Source organism: Podarcis erhardii (assembly GCF_964252035.2).
Source record: "Podarcis erhardii genome assembly, chromosome: 1".
Lineage (NCBI taxonomy): Eukaryota > Metazoa > Chordata > Lepidosauria > Squamata > Lacertidae > Podarcis > Podarcis erhardii.
In genome coordinates, this window is record NC_138497.1 from 86,806,226 (window position 1) to 86,823,489 (window position 17,264).

The window sequence follows — 17,264 nt, forward strand, 5'->3', positions numbered from 1 at the left end:
AAATTTTTCACTTCCACCCTTTATTATGCATCTCTCCAGCTTCCGGGGATTTATAAGGTTCTCCTTGGTCTAGGAGTTATAGGAGCAGCTGGAAGGGGAGGTCAGGGGAGAGGAGAAACTGCCCCTGCCAGGGATCCTATTTACTCTGCCCAGGAGCCTGCTGGAGATATCTGGGAGATGAGGTGTCATTCCCCCTCCTGTCCAGTAGGCTCCTCTTGGGATGTGTGCATGGATTGCTCTGCCGACGCATGGATTCCTGTCCCCTCTGGGCCAGTTGGAATGGTCTACAAATATATGGTTTCCACACAGGAAAGGATTGCCTCCACTATGCAGCTGCCTCACCCCTCTCTGAGGCGGGTTGTTGATGTTTGGGAGCTGGCTTATACTGCTTGCCCACTTGTCTCCTTCTGAAACGGGCTCTTTGGAAGGCTGGTGCCCTCTGCACAAAAGCTTCCTCGTTCCATCCAGGAATTTCCTCATGCCTCCCAGAAGCCCTTCCGAGCTCTCCACTGGCTGCTTCCTGGCTCCATTTGGTCCCTGGCCCTGCTCCTCAGAAGGTACAGCTGGCGGAGTACTTCCAGTTGTCACCCTAAGGGAGGCGGGTGATGCTTCATTGAGACCCGAAGATGGCCTGCTTCCAGAAGCCAGCCTGTAGCCAGCAGGTCCTTGAGCATCTTCAGCATCTCCAGAAGATGGATCCAGAGGGTCGTGCGACTCACTGCATCTGGGATGTGAGTTGCAGTCCCTTTGAGGATTATTCCAACCCTCAAATTCAGGAGTCGGGGCATCTTTAAGCTGCGATTCATCCTGCTGCGGGGGCCACTCATACACAGGTGAGCACTCACATTCATACGGAGACTCATACACTGGGGAGTCCTTGCAGGTATAGTGCGTTTCGTATATTGGAGGGGTATCGTAGCCGTATTGCCATTCATACACAGAAGACTCGTCGAACCTGTACTGAGACTTTGGTCCAGAGGTCTCATATATGTACGGCGAATCAGATGGAGAGGTGTCATCATCGTACTGTGACTCATAAATGGGGGAGTATCTGCAGCTATACTGAGGGTCATATATGGTAGAAAACTCGTACGCATTTTGTGACTCATACACAGGAGAGGCTCCATTTTTCTTCACAGGAGATGAGCACCTGGAAGGCATCTCGTAAGCTGTGTAAGAGCTGCATCCATACTGCGGTTCGTACGTGGAAGACGAAGGATAGGCTGAAGGCACCTCATCTTTCACCACCTCATAGACTGCACATGGGTTCTTCCACCTTTCGTAGGACTCAAATCCCCCAAGAGCCTCATCATCTTCATCATAGCCTGGCCCCAATCCATTTCCATCATTCTCCTTGTATTCTGGGACCGACTCATACTCTGTCTGTATTTCACTGCCCACTGCTTCTATGTTGTTGCTTTCGTTTTCACCTACAATGACCACAGAAACAAAAAACTTTGGGCTATGGAAAACGAGCAAGGTCCCAAATAAAGAAGAATGGCAACTTAAGCTGACGGAATATGCACAGCTTGCAGACTTAACATATAGAATAAGAGAACAAGAAGAACATATGGTTAGAGAAGATTGGAAAATGTTTGTTGAATATATGGGGGGAACTGTGTACACTTGAAAATGCTGGCAGCATTAAGATAAATTCAACAGTGTAAATAAGTTTTGATGGATGTAAAAATTGAATACTGAATGGTTTAGTTTATGTAAAATATGCAGGGATTTATGATATGCAGAATGAACCATGGAAAGAGAAGAAGGGAAGTCATTGATATTTTAAGGATGTTTAAATGAGTATTCTAAATTGTAAAACAGAAAATCTAATAAAAACATATATATAACCATTGGGTTATTTCTTTTTAATAAGCAACTCATTTCCCAAGACAAGGTTAAGACTTCTAATACTTCCACCAATAGAAAGGGCACCGCAGGTGGGGAACAAATTTCCATCCAGACCAGGGATGGTTAGGCTGTAGACCTCCAGATGTTGTTGGACTACAACTCCCATCATCCATGCTGGCTAGGACTGGTGAAGGTTGAAATCCAACAACCTCTGGAGAGCCACAGGGTAATAACCCCTGAACTAGAGAAGTCCCCAGCACTAGGAAGTAAAAGAGCCTGCTTTTTTAATTCATTCATTCTGATATCAACAAAGAGGCTTACTGATGCTGAGGTACTTAACCAAAGAGTTGGAAGAACTCAGTCATGGTGGGCGAACCCTGGAATGGTTTCCAGTCACAGAATTCCAGCACTTGCCCCATACATAGTTTTGACATAACTTTTTCATAAGACTAGTATCTGCTCTAATGACCCATCATTATGTCTAAGATGAACCAAAAACGTATCAGACAGCGAGCCACAGCCTTTCCCAACCTGCTACCCTCCAGATGTTACTGGACTGCAATTCCCATCAGCTCCAGACAACATAGCCAACAGTCAGAGATTACGGGTGTCATGGGCCCCGGGCTGCCAGCCAGGATGGGACGGGAATGCCAGAGAATGATCCAGAAGTCGGGGTGGAGAAAGTTCAGGCCGTGACTTGGAAGAGGGTATCTCCCCACTGTTTTCAGATGTCACCATAAGGGAAAGGAGAATGAAGCTACCAGAGTAGCTGAGGAGGCAGCTGGCCAATCAGTGGAGCCAGGTGAAATGGAGATGGAGGAGGAGTCAGTGTTGAACTAGGGTCGCATTGCCAAAGATGTGCTATTGTATGCACCTGCATGGACAACTCCTTCTCCCTGTAGGAGCACATGCTCCCAAGCTCAGTCTTCTTGCTTGGAATGAGAATAGCATGAATGACAGGCACGCACACACTTTAAAAGTAGAACGAGAGCGTCATGTCAGTTGCTGGGACAATGCTTATGCCTATTCTTGTGTTAGAAAGATGTACTCTGTACTTTGAGCTAATGCTGAAACCATGTGCTGATTCATAAATTAACTTTCAGGTTTCCCCGAGCTGAGAGAGTCTGAGTATTGTTTCCAAAGGTGGGAGCCATGACAATGAACTTTACAGTGCTTAAAGGGTGGTTCACTCCTACCCCTTTACTTATGGAGAAGGGGGTGTCTAATCCACATGAGGATTAGTTGGTATAGTACAGTGTTAAAGCGGGACGTGGGTGGTGCTGTGGGTTAAACCACAGAGCCTAGGACTTGCCGATCAGGTCGGTGGTTTGAATCTCTGTGACGGGGTGAGCGCCTGTTGTTTGGTCCCTGCTCCTGCCAACCTAGCACTTCGAAAGCACATCAAAGTGCAAGTAGATAAATAGGTACTGCTCCGGCGGGAAGGTAAACTGTGTTTCTGTGCACTGCTCTGGTTCGCCAGAAGTGGCTTAGTCATGCTGGCCACATGACCCGTAAGCTGTACGCCGGTCCCTCGGCCAATAAAGTGAGATGAGCGCCACAACCCCAGTGTCTGTCATGACTGGACCTAATGGTCAGGGGTTCCTTTACCGTTACCTTTACAGTGTTAAAAGATGATAGTTTAATTAACATCAAATACAAAAGTGCAATCTGTAGCCAGGACAAAAAGACTCAGGCCTCAGACTTTATTCTGTATCTGCCTGTGAATAACAGATTGCTCTGGAATAGTTCCAAGCTCTATGAACTTTACTGTGGCCCCAAATTGTTTCTTCCTACCTGAAGCCTCAGCAGATTTTATCTCTCTATCATCCTTAGCTTCTACTTGTTCAGAATCTTTATCTGCAGACCTGGAAAATCAACACACTGGAGTTACCCAGTGGAAAGCAAACAGATGGACATCCCTTCCCCATCTACCACAACGATGGCTGTTTTAAAAATCTATCAGTGCCCTTTTTAGATTCTGGACACATCTAGAAGATATGGGGCTATAGCTCATGTCTTCCAGCTACTACCTAGCAGCAGAAGGCATGACACCACCATACTCACGGTTTTCACATCCCTTGCAAACAGCAGCAGCAAATGAAGTGAGGGGGGAACAGGGGAACTCTGAGCATGATGACATATTGTCACATGTCAGCTTTTACCAGATCCTGGGGTGGGGGTGGGGGAGACACCTATCGGAAATGCAGTCCTGTGGTAGCCATGTATCCCCAGCGCAACCCAGCAACCCAGATGCTTAGAAAGTTGAGGTAATTTTCATCTGCTTTAGTATTTTAACTTTTGTATCTTTCCAAGTATGGTTGTGATATAATCAAGCAGTGTACAAACTTCATGAAATAATAATAAAAAAAGATTTAGTTCTGTCCTTCAGATTTGTTCCATAAAAGGATACATCTTTCTGGGGACTTTTTGGCTTCAGGCCTGCATAACCCTTGGCATCTCATTGCCAGATGCTGGGGAGAGAGGTTCCCTAGGTTTTCTGAGGGCTTCCCTGCTGGGAGTTCCCTACTGATAGGCTAATGCTGGAAATGACCTGAGCTTGCTGTGCACATGCACCTCTGCCTTGAACCACTGCTTAGCTCTGCTGACCAGCAGCTACTAGGCCATCCCACCTCTGCTTCCCCTTGCATTCAGGGACAGCAGAGGCACAACTCATACCTTTTCCTGCTTATTATGTTTCTTAAACTGAAGACTTTGGGATCAAGAGAGAAGAAACATAGTGATCTTTTGGGTCCAAATGTTATTGAAACACCTGCAAAAGAAGACGACAAATTCATTGCTGGGAACTCATGACCAATGCTAGAAGGCAGCTGAGGTTTTCACTACGCTACTGTCCAGTTGCCAGTCATCCCTGCATCCCGTCAGATAGTATCCTCCAAAGGATGGTTATCTCTTTGTCCTTCAGGACAACCCCCTGGCCAAGGCAGTTTGCCTTGTGGACTACAAGTGACCCTAAGCCACTCTGTGTCAGGCCTCTGAGAGTCTAGCCTTGATGTTTGAAAGTACTTAAAGGGATGTGCTCTTAGTCACCCAAATCAGAGCTGGAAAAACCCCTTTTATGTTCTTAGTGTATGTTCCTAATCTTCCAGTTTGAACTCTGAAGCTAGTTTCCTCTGCCTATCCAAGACCACGTGACAGTGGAACTCAGTGCAAGCTCACACCTGTAGGGGAAAGTTTACCTGAAAAAGGATCTCAGCACTGCATATTCACACACACACACACTCTCCACACACATGGAGTGGGGACTCACCCAGTCCCCTGCTCCTACTAGGGAACTGGCTAGGAGACCGGAGCACAATGGTCTATCCTATCTACAAGATGATACCTTCCCAATTCTATGTTCAAAAGCTGGCTAGACAGGCAGTTTAATCCTGCTGCAATGCTGGTGATGGGACAGAGTCCTCCTCCACACCACACCCTCCAACATTTCACCGATGAAAATTGAGACATCGCATTCCATAATGATAATTTTACTATTTATACCCCACACATCTTACCCAGCCATCCCCAGCCACTCTGGGCAGCTTCCAACATATATAAAAACATAATAAAGCATTAAGTTTTTTTTTAAAAAAAACTTTCCTATATAGGATTGCCTTCAGACAGCTCAGGGGCTGGATAACTCCATACCCTCCAACACTTCTCCAATGAAAATAGAGACATACTAAGGAAAAGCGGGACATTCTGGGATCAAACCAGAAACAGGGATAGGTTTTCTAAATCAGGGATGTCCCTGGAAAATAGGGACACTTGGAGGGTCTGCCACCCCCGAGGGAGAAGGCTAACAGAGAGGGTGCAGGCCAGGCCACGCAGAACACAGCTGGGTCCACTCTCTGCCCAGAGGCAGCTCTCACTCTACCTAATGATAGGGCCATCCCTGGAGAATGGAAACAAGGTTTCTTTAACAATGTTGGCTTTCTGTGCATTTAATCAATGCTACAAAGGGCCCTAATACACATTGGTTGAAAAGCGGAGGAGTGGAAAACATTGGGGAGAGGGGGAACCTGCTACCCTACCCCTTGCAATCACCTGTGACTGAAAGACTGGCCCACAATATGGCTAAGCAAAAATTTGAAAATAGATTTCCTCCTCCCTTGTTGAAATTCAGCGTTCTGTCCACTGCGCCATACTGACTAGCAGAAGCAGCAGGTGAAAAGGTTCAGAGTTCAACTGAAGAAAACTGGAGAGCCAGACTAGCTACTAGAGAAATGGAGGTCAGCCCCCACAACAAGGAAAGGTTTGGCAGGGAGGGGGAAGGAAGGACTCCTAACATCTCCCATAACAGAAGGAGAAAAGTTAAGAGGAGGTTACAGCCGACAGATCAGAAGGCGGAAGAATGGCAGAAGCATTCCAGGTTAGACAGAGGGATTCACATTTAAAGGTTGGTAAAATCCTACCTGAGTCTTCTGAAATGGAGATGGAAAATAAGGGGCCTCGTAAGTACCATGGGACGTCTTCCTCCTTTTTGGCTGAGAAAGCAGAAGAGTGGGGATAAAATTCAACTCATGGCAACAGCAAGTGGCTTTATGCACAAACTTCAGTCATTGCAGTTCTGCAGTTGCTTCCTCTTTTATCGCAACCACCACTCACTGCTGTTCTATCTGTTTGGAATCATCTCCCCTTTATTGTCTACTTCTTTGTCAAATTCCTCTTTGGGGCCTTTTTAGGTGTTTAAAAACTGACCTTTGTAAACAGCTACATCAATCGTCCCGGATTTGAGTGTTACAGTGGAGGGATGCTCAGACTTTAAATACATGGAATTCTGTTACTGCTACTATGAAATAAAATAATAATAACAGAAATGAAATACAACTCCTGCTACTACTGCCAGCCACAATGACTTCTGCTACTGCAAAATAGTACCAACCACAGTGACAATAATGACAAAATTGTTTTGGTTTCCTAAACAAACGGCTGTTAGTAGTTGCAGAATCTACCAAAGAAATTTGGTTGTTTTTTGAAGTCTAATTTTCCACTAAGCTATGGTCCACGTTCAGCCTGGTAGAACTCCAGTGGGTGAGTAGATCTCCTGTCACTGGGAACCACAAGAAAACTGCAAACACTAAAGCAGGCCCTCCAGATGTTTTGGGACTACAATTCCCATCATCTCTGATCACTGGTCCTGTTAGCTAGGGTTGATGGGAGTTGTAGTCCCAAAACAGCTGGAGGACTGAGTTTGGGGGTGTCTGCACTAAAGGACAGAGTTCACAGTTTTACAGACAGATACCCAAGAGGAAAGGGTGGAGTGAGGCCAAGGGATCCTGAAATTCTTTATTCCTGGGGACTGTGGCCTTTATCTCAACATAACAACACTTCAGTAACAAAGTTTAAATCTTAGCTATCAAAACACAATCCAGATAAGAATGACGCTTACCAGCATAAGAGTCTGAGCTGCCAAACATCTCTCGGAAAACCTCCCAGGGGCTGCGGAAGGTGAATTTCAAATCGTCTGCTTCAGGAACTGCTGGGGTAGTAACATGATTTGCAAACACATCATTGAAGTCCTGGGATGCTCCCACTGTATAATTTTTATGAAGAAAAAAATGGAGAAGCCCCTTCCCTTTCTGGAGCAGAGCTGTGTAGCCAGGATGAGTAGTCTGTGACTGGCTCTACTTTGTGAAACACTCATGGAAACCCACCTCTCCACTCAGCACAAGGGATTCTGTGTGAGCTGATCACAACTGATAGTAGTTTTAATACAAGACATCCAGAGGGGAGGGGTCTCCTGTGGGCTCCAGTTCTGGGTTCAAAATAAGGTGCCATATGTCCTATATGTGAGGTTTGTGGGCCTTAGAAGAAAGATGTATGAAGTAGTAGAGAAAGTGTTGTGTATTTAGTGGTCTGTATTTGTCTGAGCTTGAGTCTGGACTAAGGAGTCTGAGCCCCTGTGTTCTGATTCGATGCATGATAGCCAATCACAGAACAATTCAGGATATGGGCCTCTGTCATTGGCCCTTAAACTCTGACTTATGATTCGCAGCTTGGAAGTTCAGACAGCCAATCACATTGGGAGTAGGAGTGGCCCAGACCTTCAGAAATGTATATAAACAGTTGCTTTGTGCCTGTTGTCCCATTCTGTTAGTTCAGTAAAGATTCTTGCTGTTATCACTGTGCCTTGCCTCATGGGAACCCACCTGCACTTCAGAAAGAATATTGTTACAAAAGCTGGATGGCCTACCCCTCTCTCTGCCAAGTGGTGGCAAAAGCCCATAGGGTCCCAGGCACACACACAGAGTCTGTGTCCCTTTGGAGAATGGAAGACATGGGGGAGACTGTTGTGCTTTCAGAAATATGGCTTATTCACCTATTTACACCTTCATTCTGCATGGAAGAAATCCAGATCTCACAGCATACGGACTTCCAGAGGCAGCAGCACAAGCAACCTTCAGGCTGCTTCCCTCAAAAATAGATGCCAGATCTTCTTCTTCCTTCTCTCTCCCAGAAACCCGTTGCTTGAAAAATCCCTTTTCCTGTCCCCTCAAACATCCACCCCATCACCTTGGTAACACCTCACCCTCCAGGCTAAAGGATTCCTCTCAATGCTTTGTGTCACTCTTCACTAAGCCAGCCAGACTGCTTTGCATAAGGCAGCCTAGGAATTCCTCTGCAGCTTGCATTCTCCTTTCTTACCACAAATAACCAAAACCATAGCATGTGTTGATTTCTAGGGTTGACCCTAATCCATAACATGGGTTCAAAATAAGATGCCAGACAAATCTTAGCCTATATGTAAGGTTCATGGGCCTTAGAAGAAATAGTAGGGAAAGAATATGTTTCTTACCTGCCACTGTGATGCCATCTCCATAGCAGTCATAACGTTCACGCTTGGCCTCTGAAGAAGGGAAGGAGGACCAAGTTGGCAAGTTCACAAGTAAAATGGTAATCTTTGCACCCTCTAGAAGCTATACTCTGGCTCTGCAATGTAGATTATGAAACCTGGCTTCTGCAGGTAACAATGTTGGCTACAGGTTTGGGGAGACCCTGAGTAGCCTCGTCTCTTTCTCATCATTGTTACTGCTGCCTCTTGACTTGTTAGGTGAATCCCGCCTTGCAGTTTGTTAAGGGTGTGGGGAATTTTAGCTCAGCTGGGGCGTAAACTACAGTTCCCATGCTCTTTGGGGGGGGGCAGGGAACTATGTGCTTTGAATGCGCTCTGCCCAATTTGCACCACTGCCACACATGAAGGGAACAAGGCTGCTGTCCTCACTCACTTGGTTTGGGCAAGTGAGCAGGCAATGACTGCAAAGAGAATTAGCAGGAGTTGGATTAAGGGGTTCCCGGGGTTAGGAGTGGGAGCCCCTGAGAGGGTGTGGACCTTGGCAGATGCCTGGCAGTGCCAATCCCTGATGACAAACCTGCCAGGCAATAATTTTCCATAGTTTACTAAAAAGGCCTCTCCCCATAATCCATGTCTATTGCTATCAGCTCCCTGGTCTAGACGTGTGATCGAAAATAAAGGGGGGAATTCCAGAGAGACAGCCGTCACAACCTCTGATTCTTTAATGAAGTGACTTCAGCTAACAAGGGCTGTGAAAATCAGTGTCCCAAAGTCCAGGGAGACATAAGCCTATGGGATCCCAAATGATCTGAGAGTGAGTCGGTGGCAGAAAGATAAACTTGGTCGCTTACTGTCTGACAACACTTCATAAGCTTCTGTAACTTCTTTGAATTTCTGCTCAGCATAATTCTTCCTATCTGGATTTTTATCCGGGTGCCACTGTAGGGCTTTCTTTCTGTACCTGCACAGACCCAGGAGAGAAAGGGAATGCCGTATTTGAGCGTCACAGCACCTTCTGCAACAATAAACCGCCTTCATTGCAAATCCCAGTTAAGAACGTAAAAAGAGCCCAAACACCTATGTAGTCCTGATTTCTGTTCTTACAGTGAACAACCAGATGCCCATGCAGGACTGGCACAAGAATTTGGGGGTCCTTGGCATGGTGCCACTTATGCCCCACCCACCTATACACAAAGACCACCACGTCAGCCAGGCCCAGCCCAGCTGCCACCACTAGCACATACTTTTTCTGCCACGGCTGCTATTTTGGTGCTCTCCACTGGGCCACCAGGCACTGACCATTGTCTTAAGTCCCCCAAAATCACATGCCTCAATCCATAAAGCTATGGAATCTACAGATGGTGGACAGTCACCATGAAGGTTAAGCTGAGTTTAGTATGGCCTCTCTTGTTCTTGCTCTAAAGCACTGCTGCTTATCTACCACTGAAACATGTCTGGTGGCCTAGTGGGGTGTTAACAGTCCATGATACAATTGCCAAAGCACTATTTTCTACATTAAAGAAAATACACTATCACATAACCTCTGACATCCCACTGAACAAAATCAGGATGCTTGTTCGTTTGATTCTGAGCTCTCACGGGAGCCAGCTGATTCTCACAAGCATGCGAGACCAAAAAACAGGCATATTTTGGTTTGGTGCTCTGCCACAAGCCAGCTGACTCACACAAGAGTGGCAGATGGAAAAACAGGACATTTTGGGATCCAGTCAAAAGCTGGGATAGCTTCTATATTTCCAGGATGCCCCACCTAAAATGGAACAGTTGAGGGGCATGCTGTCTTGTATTAAATGTTGTGTGACGTGTCAATTGAACTGGCATCAGGAATCTTTTTTTCCTGCCTCACACATGGCTTGAGTTGCGGACAAAAGTCTTGAGAGAGAAGAACGCTGAGAATTCAAGAGAAAGACTTACGCCTTTTTAATATCATTGTCGGAGGCATCCCGGGGAATCTCTAAAAGCTTATAATAGTCTGGCACGGCGTCCATTTGCCTGTCCTGTGCAGAAACCAGTAGCAGAGAAACGGGGAAAGAGCGGCTGCAAGGGGAACAATGTCTCTGGAAGCACCGAAGGCGTCCACACAACTTGAGCTGCTTCTAGGGCTGACCATGGCCGCACTCTTGGCTGCACTGCTCCTTACAGCACAGCAGGAAGTGGGTGCTGTGGGCAAAGGGCCCTGCAGGCAGAGAGGAAACAGAATGAGGTTCCGCAAAATCTATCCATCCCACAAGAACTCCCCACTGCATGCACACAAAGGGAGAATGAACAAGGTGATGATGACTTGTCTCCCAGGAGGTAAAAGTGTGTGTGTGTGTGTGTGTGTGTGTATCTTGACTCAGAATTTCACCAGTTTGCTTCTCCATTTGAAGAATCCACTTCTCCACTTTCAGCTCCTATTTATTAGAAAAGCAGTGCACACACATGCCTTTTTGAATTGCTGCAATGGAGGGGTACAAAAGGCCTTCCTGGCCAACCTTCCCTCTCAAAGACAGGATTTGTCCAACCGCCAGACCCCAACTGACCAAGCAACACAAACTAGATGCCAATGCCACCCCAATAAATAAATCAAGATCATGTCCAAGGGAAGGGCATGGCCAGAATGATAGTACATGTAATGGGATAAGGGGGCTGCTCGTGCGTAAGCGTTTAAGCCCTCAAAGCTTTGCAATCAGTTTCTAAACTCTCCCAGTCCGCGGAGCCATGGGTGCATGGCTACCTCAATCGCTGCCAGAATCCGTCAGTGGGCGCTTCCGGAATTTACGCCAACATAAGAGTTCCTTGACGGAAACTCTCCTTCTGGATTCTCTGCGTGACAGTTTCCTGCGCGGAGTAGGTGTCCCCAGCAGAGGTCCTGAGCCCTCCCCGCTGTTCTCACTGGAAGTATCTTGGAGCCATTCCTCCGACTGAGTTTCTGCAGGAACTCTCCCTCTCCCCCTGTTGGTTCCTTCCTCAGCATCCGAGGGTCTCTTAGCCTCTTTGAGCCCTTCCACCACCTGACTCTCCGATGGCAGTTCCCTGACAGTACATCCGGGACTATGTGTCAGAATTGTTTATCTGTGAATAGGATCCTCATTTTCTCTTGGGTCCTGTTCACGTAGCTGTCCCGGCATTGACCATAAATGGGCCATGCATATGCACTTACAAGTCATCCTATGAAGTTTGTAGAGTTATCCTGTGTTTGTAGAGTTATCCTATGAAGTTTGTAGAGTTATCCTGTGAGTGTCAAATGTTATCTCACTCAGAAGAGGACCTGTAGTGTCTATTTAGTTCTGGGCATTTCTGTTGCTTTATTTTTGATTTGCTCACTAGCATGATTACAGAAATAGACTGACTACCACACAGAACAAATAGCAAACTTGATAAAATGGCAGGAACCTTTGGCCACCAAATTGTCCCTAGCACAGGGGAAAGAATGAACGCTGAGTCTGTGGTGCACTTAGGTCTCATGGAGGAACAACAGCATCCCAAACTTATTGCAGTACCAATCGGAGGATCTACCAGGAAATGTTGTGGTTTTATACCAGTTTTAACTTAAGTTTGGGTTCTTCTTAGGCTCCAGTAGGGCAGGATCAGTGGAGGAGCTACACAGTGAATGAAACTGTAGAATGGAAGGCTTTCCAGAATGGAACAAGTTATAGTGTAAGACAATGAGGTCACCACCTAAGCAGGCATGTCAGTGTGTGGATGGGTGACTGCCTGGGAACCTCATGTATGTTATATGACAGAATCATAGAATTATAGAGTTGGAATAGACCCCAAGGGTCATCTAGTCCAACCCATCTATTTTTTTTCCAAATAATATTTATTACTTTTAAAGTTTACAAAAAAGGAAAAGGAAAAGAGAAAAGAGAAAAACAAAAGAAAACAAAAAAAAATACAATACATAATATAAACAATACACAACACAACCTTAACACATTAAACTAAGCACATTAAACTAAACAAAACCCTATCCCTAACCCTAACCCCAAACTAAACAAAACAAAAACAATTTAAAAACATACATCACACCTTTTCCATACTCTATTTTCATTCCCTTGTTTCATCGACCTCCTCTCACCTCCCTTTTTGTATTCCACTTCTATTAATTGTTTCAGCAAATCCTTTGCATCTTTCTCTGTTTTCTGTCATACTATAGATATCTTAACATATTTTTAACCTTATTTTCCATTAAAACTAGAATACTTATATATGCTTAACTCCTTATAACATTTCGTGTGCATGCACACTTCTTCAGATACACAGTGTGCATGCACACGAAAGCTCATACCTAGAACTAACTCAGTTGGTCTTTAAGGTGCTACTGGAAGGAATTTTTTTATTTTGTTTTGACCATGGCAGACCAACACGGCTACCTATCTGTAACTCCTTATAACATTTCCACTAAGGCCATAAAATTTCATTCCAACATTTTTCTATCATTCATTAATTTTACAGTATTTCTATAAATAAACTTTAAATTTCCCAATCTTGTTCCACCATCTCTTCTCCCTGGTCTCGGATTCTGCCAGTCCTTTCCGTCAATTCCATATAGTCCATCAACCTGGAGATCTTATGTCCGAGGCTCTTAACTCTTTTCCAAGTCCCTTCTGCGGATCTTCTTCATGTTCTTTAATGCTAGAGAGCAGATCTCCAACCTAACAATGCTTTTATTCCTTCTCGACAGGCCAGCCAAATTTCCATAGCTAAAATTAAGATCCATACAGTATTTCAGAACATGTTTCAAGCTTCTTCCAAGTCCAAAGGCCCGCAGAGCTTCAATCTCCTCCTGACCCAAGTCCATATTCCTAAAGTCCATTAATCCCTGCATAGAGGGATCTTTCCAACTTTCCTTCTCCAATCCAAGCTGGGCTCCGATCCTCAAAATCTGACTTTTCCTAAATTCAATCATAAAAGGCCTCAACTTATAGTCGTCAGTTTGCTTCTGTGAGGCTGAGGATCCTGCTTGTATTACTTTAGGTTCGGCAACAACAGCTTTCTCCTTCTCCTCCACACTTTGTCCTGCCAAAGTAGATTCCTGAACCAAGTCCTGAATACTTTCTGTATTGGTGCTCACTTTTTGTCCCAAATTAATTGCTTTTTGTCCCAAGTTGTCAATTTTAATAGTCATGTCATCCGTCTTTTTATGAAGCTGTTCCGGCAAATAGCTTATCTTACATAATGCAGTTACTATGGCTTCTCCTGTCAACATTTTTAAAAAGTCCAAGGTCAATCTCTGGTTCTCACAATTCCTTGTCTTGCAGCTGGAGCTTTCCCAGTTACGGTACACTCCTGTAACAGTTTCAAAAGCTCCCTCTAGAGGGAAACAGTCTCCACTTGTATCAGTCCTTTCAAGGACAACTCAAGCAATAAAGATAGTTTCAATTTTCAGTTACTTTTCCTCCTTTTTAAACGCAGAAGACAATGGAAACAGTATCTTTCTCTTATTTAGCTAGCTGTCAAATACGTTCTGTTCATAGTCAATGAACTCTCCCAAAACGTCACTTTTTCTGACAGCCCTTTCCCAGGTTCAGAGCAGTGGTAATTTGATTTTTTACTCTCTCCTGCAGGCTCGCTAGGTCCAGAATTTCCCCCCTCTTCTCCTGCTTCCAAGGGGGGTTTTGTAATTTTAACCAATGGAAATTTAATCCTTTACCAAAGGCTTTCCAAGACTTTAGCTTGTAGCGTTTTTGCTTCAATCTATTTACAAAAAAGGAAGGAGGACTTCCTGTTTAAAACCTTCCCGTTTCGATGCCAAATTAGGGTATTTGAAGATCCAATGTTCCATTCTACTCACGGGTAGTTGTTTAAAGTCCAATTGTCCACAGGAAAAAGTCAGCGCTCTCCGACAACAGCAATGCGGCTTCACTCCGGGAAAGAAGCAGTCAATTTAAAACACCGCACCACTCACCCCACGTCGCTCCGGATCCCCAAAACAGGGTTTCCCCATGAGTAGGGGAGGCGCAAAAGGTGCCAGCCGAATCCCAAGTTCACAAGCTTCTCCCCCCTGTGATTTCAGTGGGTCTCCGCCTTCGCTGTGGCTGTCAGACCCTGCTTTCCACGGAGCAAGTTCCTCCCGATCGGAGGAGCTCCGCCATTGCCGGAGGCGCCAACCCGGAAGTAGTCCAACCCATCTAGTATCTCAGCTAAAGCATCCATGACAGATGACCATCCAACTTCTGCTTAAAAGGGAAGGAGTGTCTACAACCTCCTGTGGGTTTATATTGACCTTTTGAGACTTTAAAACCTCCATTTCAGAGACCAAGGTAGGACTTTTCTTGTGCACAGCTAGTAGGCCTGGCCCATGTCAGTACATCTTCTTCTAGCTGTTAAGGCTTCCTGTATCCATAAAGACCCATTGTTTTAACAATCCCTCTGACCTCAAGTTCTCCTGTCTCCTTGTGCCAGCTTTTCACACACACACCCTCCCCCCCCTACATGGATATCCATAGGGGAATAAAATGGGGTGAGGGCAAAGTAAAATACTCCATACATATACATATGCAAATGCATATCTAAAAGATGGGAGCAGAGAAATTTCTCACAAATGAGAATACAGTAGTGCCTGTACATTTTACCTCTTATCTCAGTTTCTACAAATGATAGAAACATATCCTTTTTTAAAAAAAGGAATGATAGTAATTGGTGGATTGTGGTTCATTGGGGGTTGGGGGCTGCCCCATTGTCCCTTCTCATGACAGCCATGTTTCCATAGGGTTCATTTCCTGCTCCCCACCATCATTCGATACTCTTAAAATCACCTAGGCTCAACATACCTTAGTTTATCCAGAGGTTGCCCGTGTTCTTTGTTCCACCTGATGGTGAGCTGGGCACTTGATGTCTTGGGGGAGGCAAGAGCTTACCATCACCCCAAACCTGCTCCCTCCTCCCCCTGCTGATCAACAACTTCAGTAGCCAATGGGAAGTTGGGGGTTATTGTGACATCAGAGCTCTATGCTTTCCTTAAGGATGTGGGGTGGGGGAGGGAATCTACAAAAGGTCACACTTTTGGGAACATGTGAGTTCATACTTTATTTTCCCAGTTCTTGCTCCTTCACCATCCCAGTCTCACCTTTGTCCCTTTCGCTGTGGCAATCTATCAGTGTTTGCTAGCGCTTCTGGTTCATAAATGCTTCTCTGGAGTATGTAAAAAATGTGTTCGGATCATTACAATAAGAGAACTTTTTCTGCAAAGTTGCCTTGATGTGGGGCTTCAGGGTTTCCTAGATAGAGGAACTGATCCTTAAATTGTAGTCCTGTGAGGTAAGGTTACCAGACGTCCCTGTTTCCCGGAGACAGTCCCCTGATTTACAAATCAGTCCCCTGACAAAATCCAACCCCTTCAACTGAAATTGAAAAGTGTCCCCGGATTCATTGAAAAAGAATCTGGTAACCTTACTATGAGGGGAATAGGGATCTGCTAATAACTCTCAGCAATCTTAAAGTACAGTTCCCAGGATTCTTTGGGGGAAGTCATAACTTAAAGTTGGGTCATAGTGCCTTAAAACTATAGTGCAGATGTGACCAAACTCAGATACAGGAGATATGGGGCCAAAGGGAAGGAAAAGGGGAAGTGGGCTGTCTATGGTAAGTGCATATAAACTTGCTGAAGAAGGCAGAGAAAAGTGGTAGTTTTCCGTAGCCTTAGTGAGAACTTGGGAATTACCCAAACTATGCCTGAGAGGCTCAGTGACAGTATCCTCTTCCAGTAGGCATTGCTTCCTATGCCAACCATAACCAAGCTTCCTGACTCCCACAGCGCCTTGGAGGCCGATGGCAATCAGGGAATCTGCGTAAGCTTTGCTGGATCAGATCTTTATTTGAAATGAGGGTGTGAGTAGCACAGCACCACCTTGAAATGTCAAGGAATTTTGTCACATAACAACTATTGTCCCAAGTTATGTCAGAAACAAAAAGACGATTCTGCCCTGGTGCCTCTCTTGATAGCTCAAACACAGCCATTTGGGTTTCCTAATAGCAGACAAATGAATTCCAAAGAAGCCCCTTAGATTTCTTTGTGATTCTGAAGGGATCTTGCAGAATCAGTGAATTTATTCCTTACCACAAAGTGTCTTCAGCCCTATTTGGTTTGCATCTGTATAAACTGTAAGAACAAAGTACTTCAGACGGCAATCCTACACACTGAGCAGAGATGGGGGAAATGGTGGTTCGCTAGCTGTTCTTAGACTACAGTTCCCATCATCCCTGGCCATTGGCTATGCTGGCTAGGGCTCATGGGATTTGGAGTCCCATAATTTATTGAGTGCAAGGAGGGCACAGGTTCTCCAGTCCTTCACTGGAGAGCCAGTCTCATAGACTAACTTAGGATTGTGTCATGGGGTTTTCTACAACATTTACATGGGTTTTAACGGTCAGGGCTTCTCCCTGTAAATTTTGGCTTGGTGAAGCTGCTGACAATTATATTAGCCAACTATGTAGCAGTATTTCTACAGGGAGGGACATTTGTCAAGGGCATCATGACAAACAAGGAGTGGCAGTACCACAGAAGACTACTAATGTAGATTGGTCTCAGGTCTCACATGCGGGACAGTGTCATTTGAACAGAGGTTGTAACCTTCAGGAATAGCGTGTGACTTCTTGATGCTTATAGACCAGCAGA

The 17,264-nt window shown here is 45.2% G+C and overlaps 1 protein-coding gene across 3 annotated transcripts; it reads right to left on the bottom strand.

Moving 5' to 3' along the window:
* On the bottom strand, window positions 1–15,559 carry LOC309328830 (uncharacterized protein). Of its 3 annotated transcripts, none has more exons than XM_081839267.1 (9): window positions 15,421–15,559; window positions 10,580–10,841; window positions 9,499–9,608; window positions 8,651–8,701; window positions 7,244–7,333; window positions 6,267–6,338; window positions 4,528–4,621; window positions 3,646–3,716; window positions 1–1,430 (listed from the first exon to the last, which is right to left on the bottom strand). In XM_081839267.1, the coding sequence occupies exons 2-9, from the start codon at window positions 10,651–10,653 to the stop codon at window positions 70–72; spliced, it is 1,923 nt and encodes a 640-aa protein (XP_081695393.1). In that variant the 5' UTR covers window positions 10,654–10,841; window positions 15,421–15,559; the 3' UTR covers window positions 1–69. The 3 variants fall into 3 exon arrangements, with proteins under 3 accessions (XP_081695393.1, XP_081695392.1, XP_081695394.1); XM_081839266.1 differs by having other exon boundaries at window positions 7,244–7,387; XM_081839268.1 differs by lacking the exons at window positions 8,651–8,701; window positions 9,499–9,608; window positions 10,580–10,841; window positions 15,421–15,559 and adding an exon at window positions 6,553–6,643.
* Window positions 15,560–17,264: the final 1,705 nt, after the last annotated feature.

Coding starts and splice junctions, on each gene's coding strand:
- LOC309328830 (XM_081839266.1), bottom strand. CDS start 10,653: ATGGACGCCGTGCCAGACTATTATAAGCTTTTAGAGATTCCCCGGGAT. Junction 4,622..6,266: donor CTCCATTTCAGAAGACTCAG/GTAGGATTTTAC, acceptor CTTCTTTTGCAG/GTGTTTCAATAACATTTGGA. Junction 1,431..3,645: donor AAAATCTGCTGAGGCTTCAG/GTAGGAAGAAAC, acceptor TGGTCATTGTAG/GTGAAAACGAAAGCAACAAC.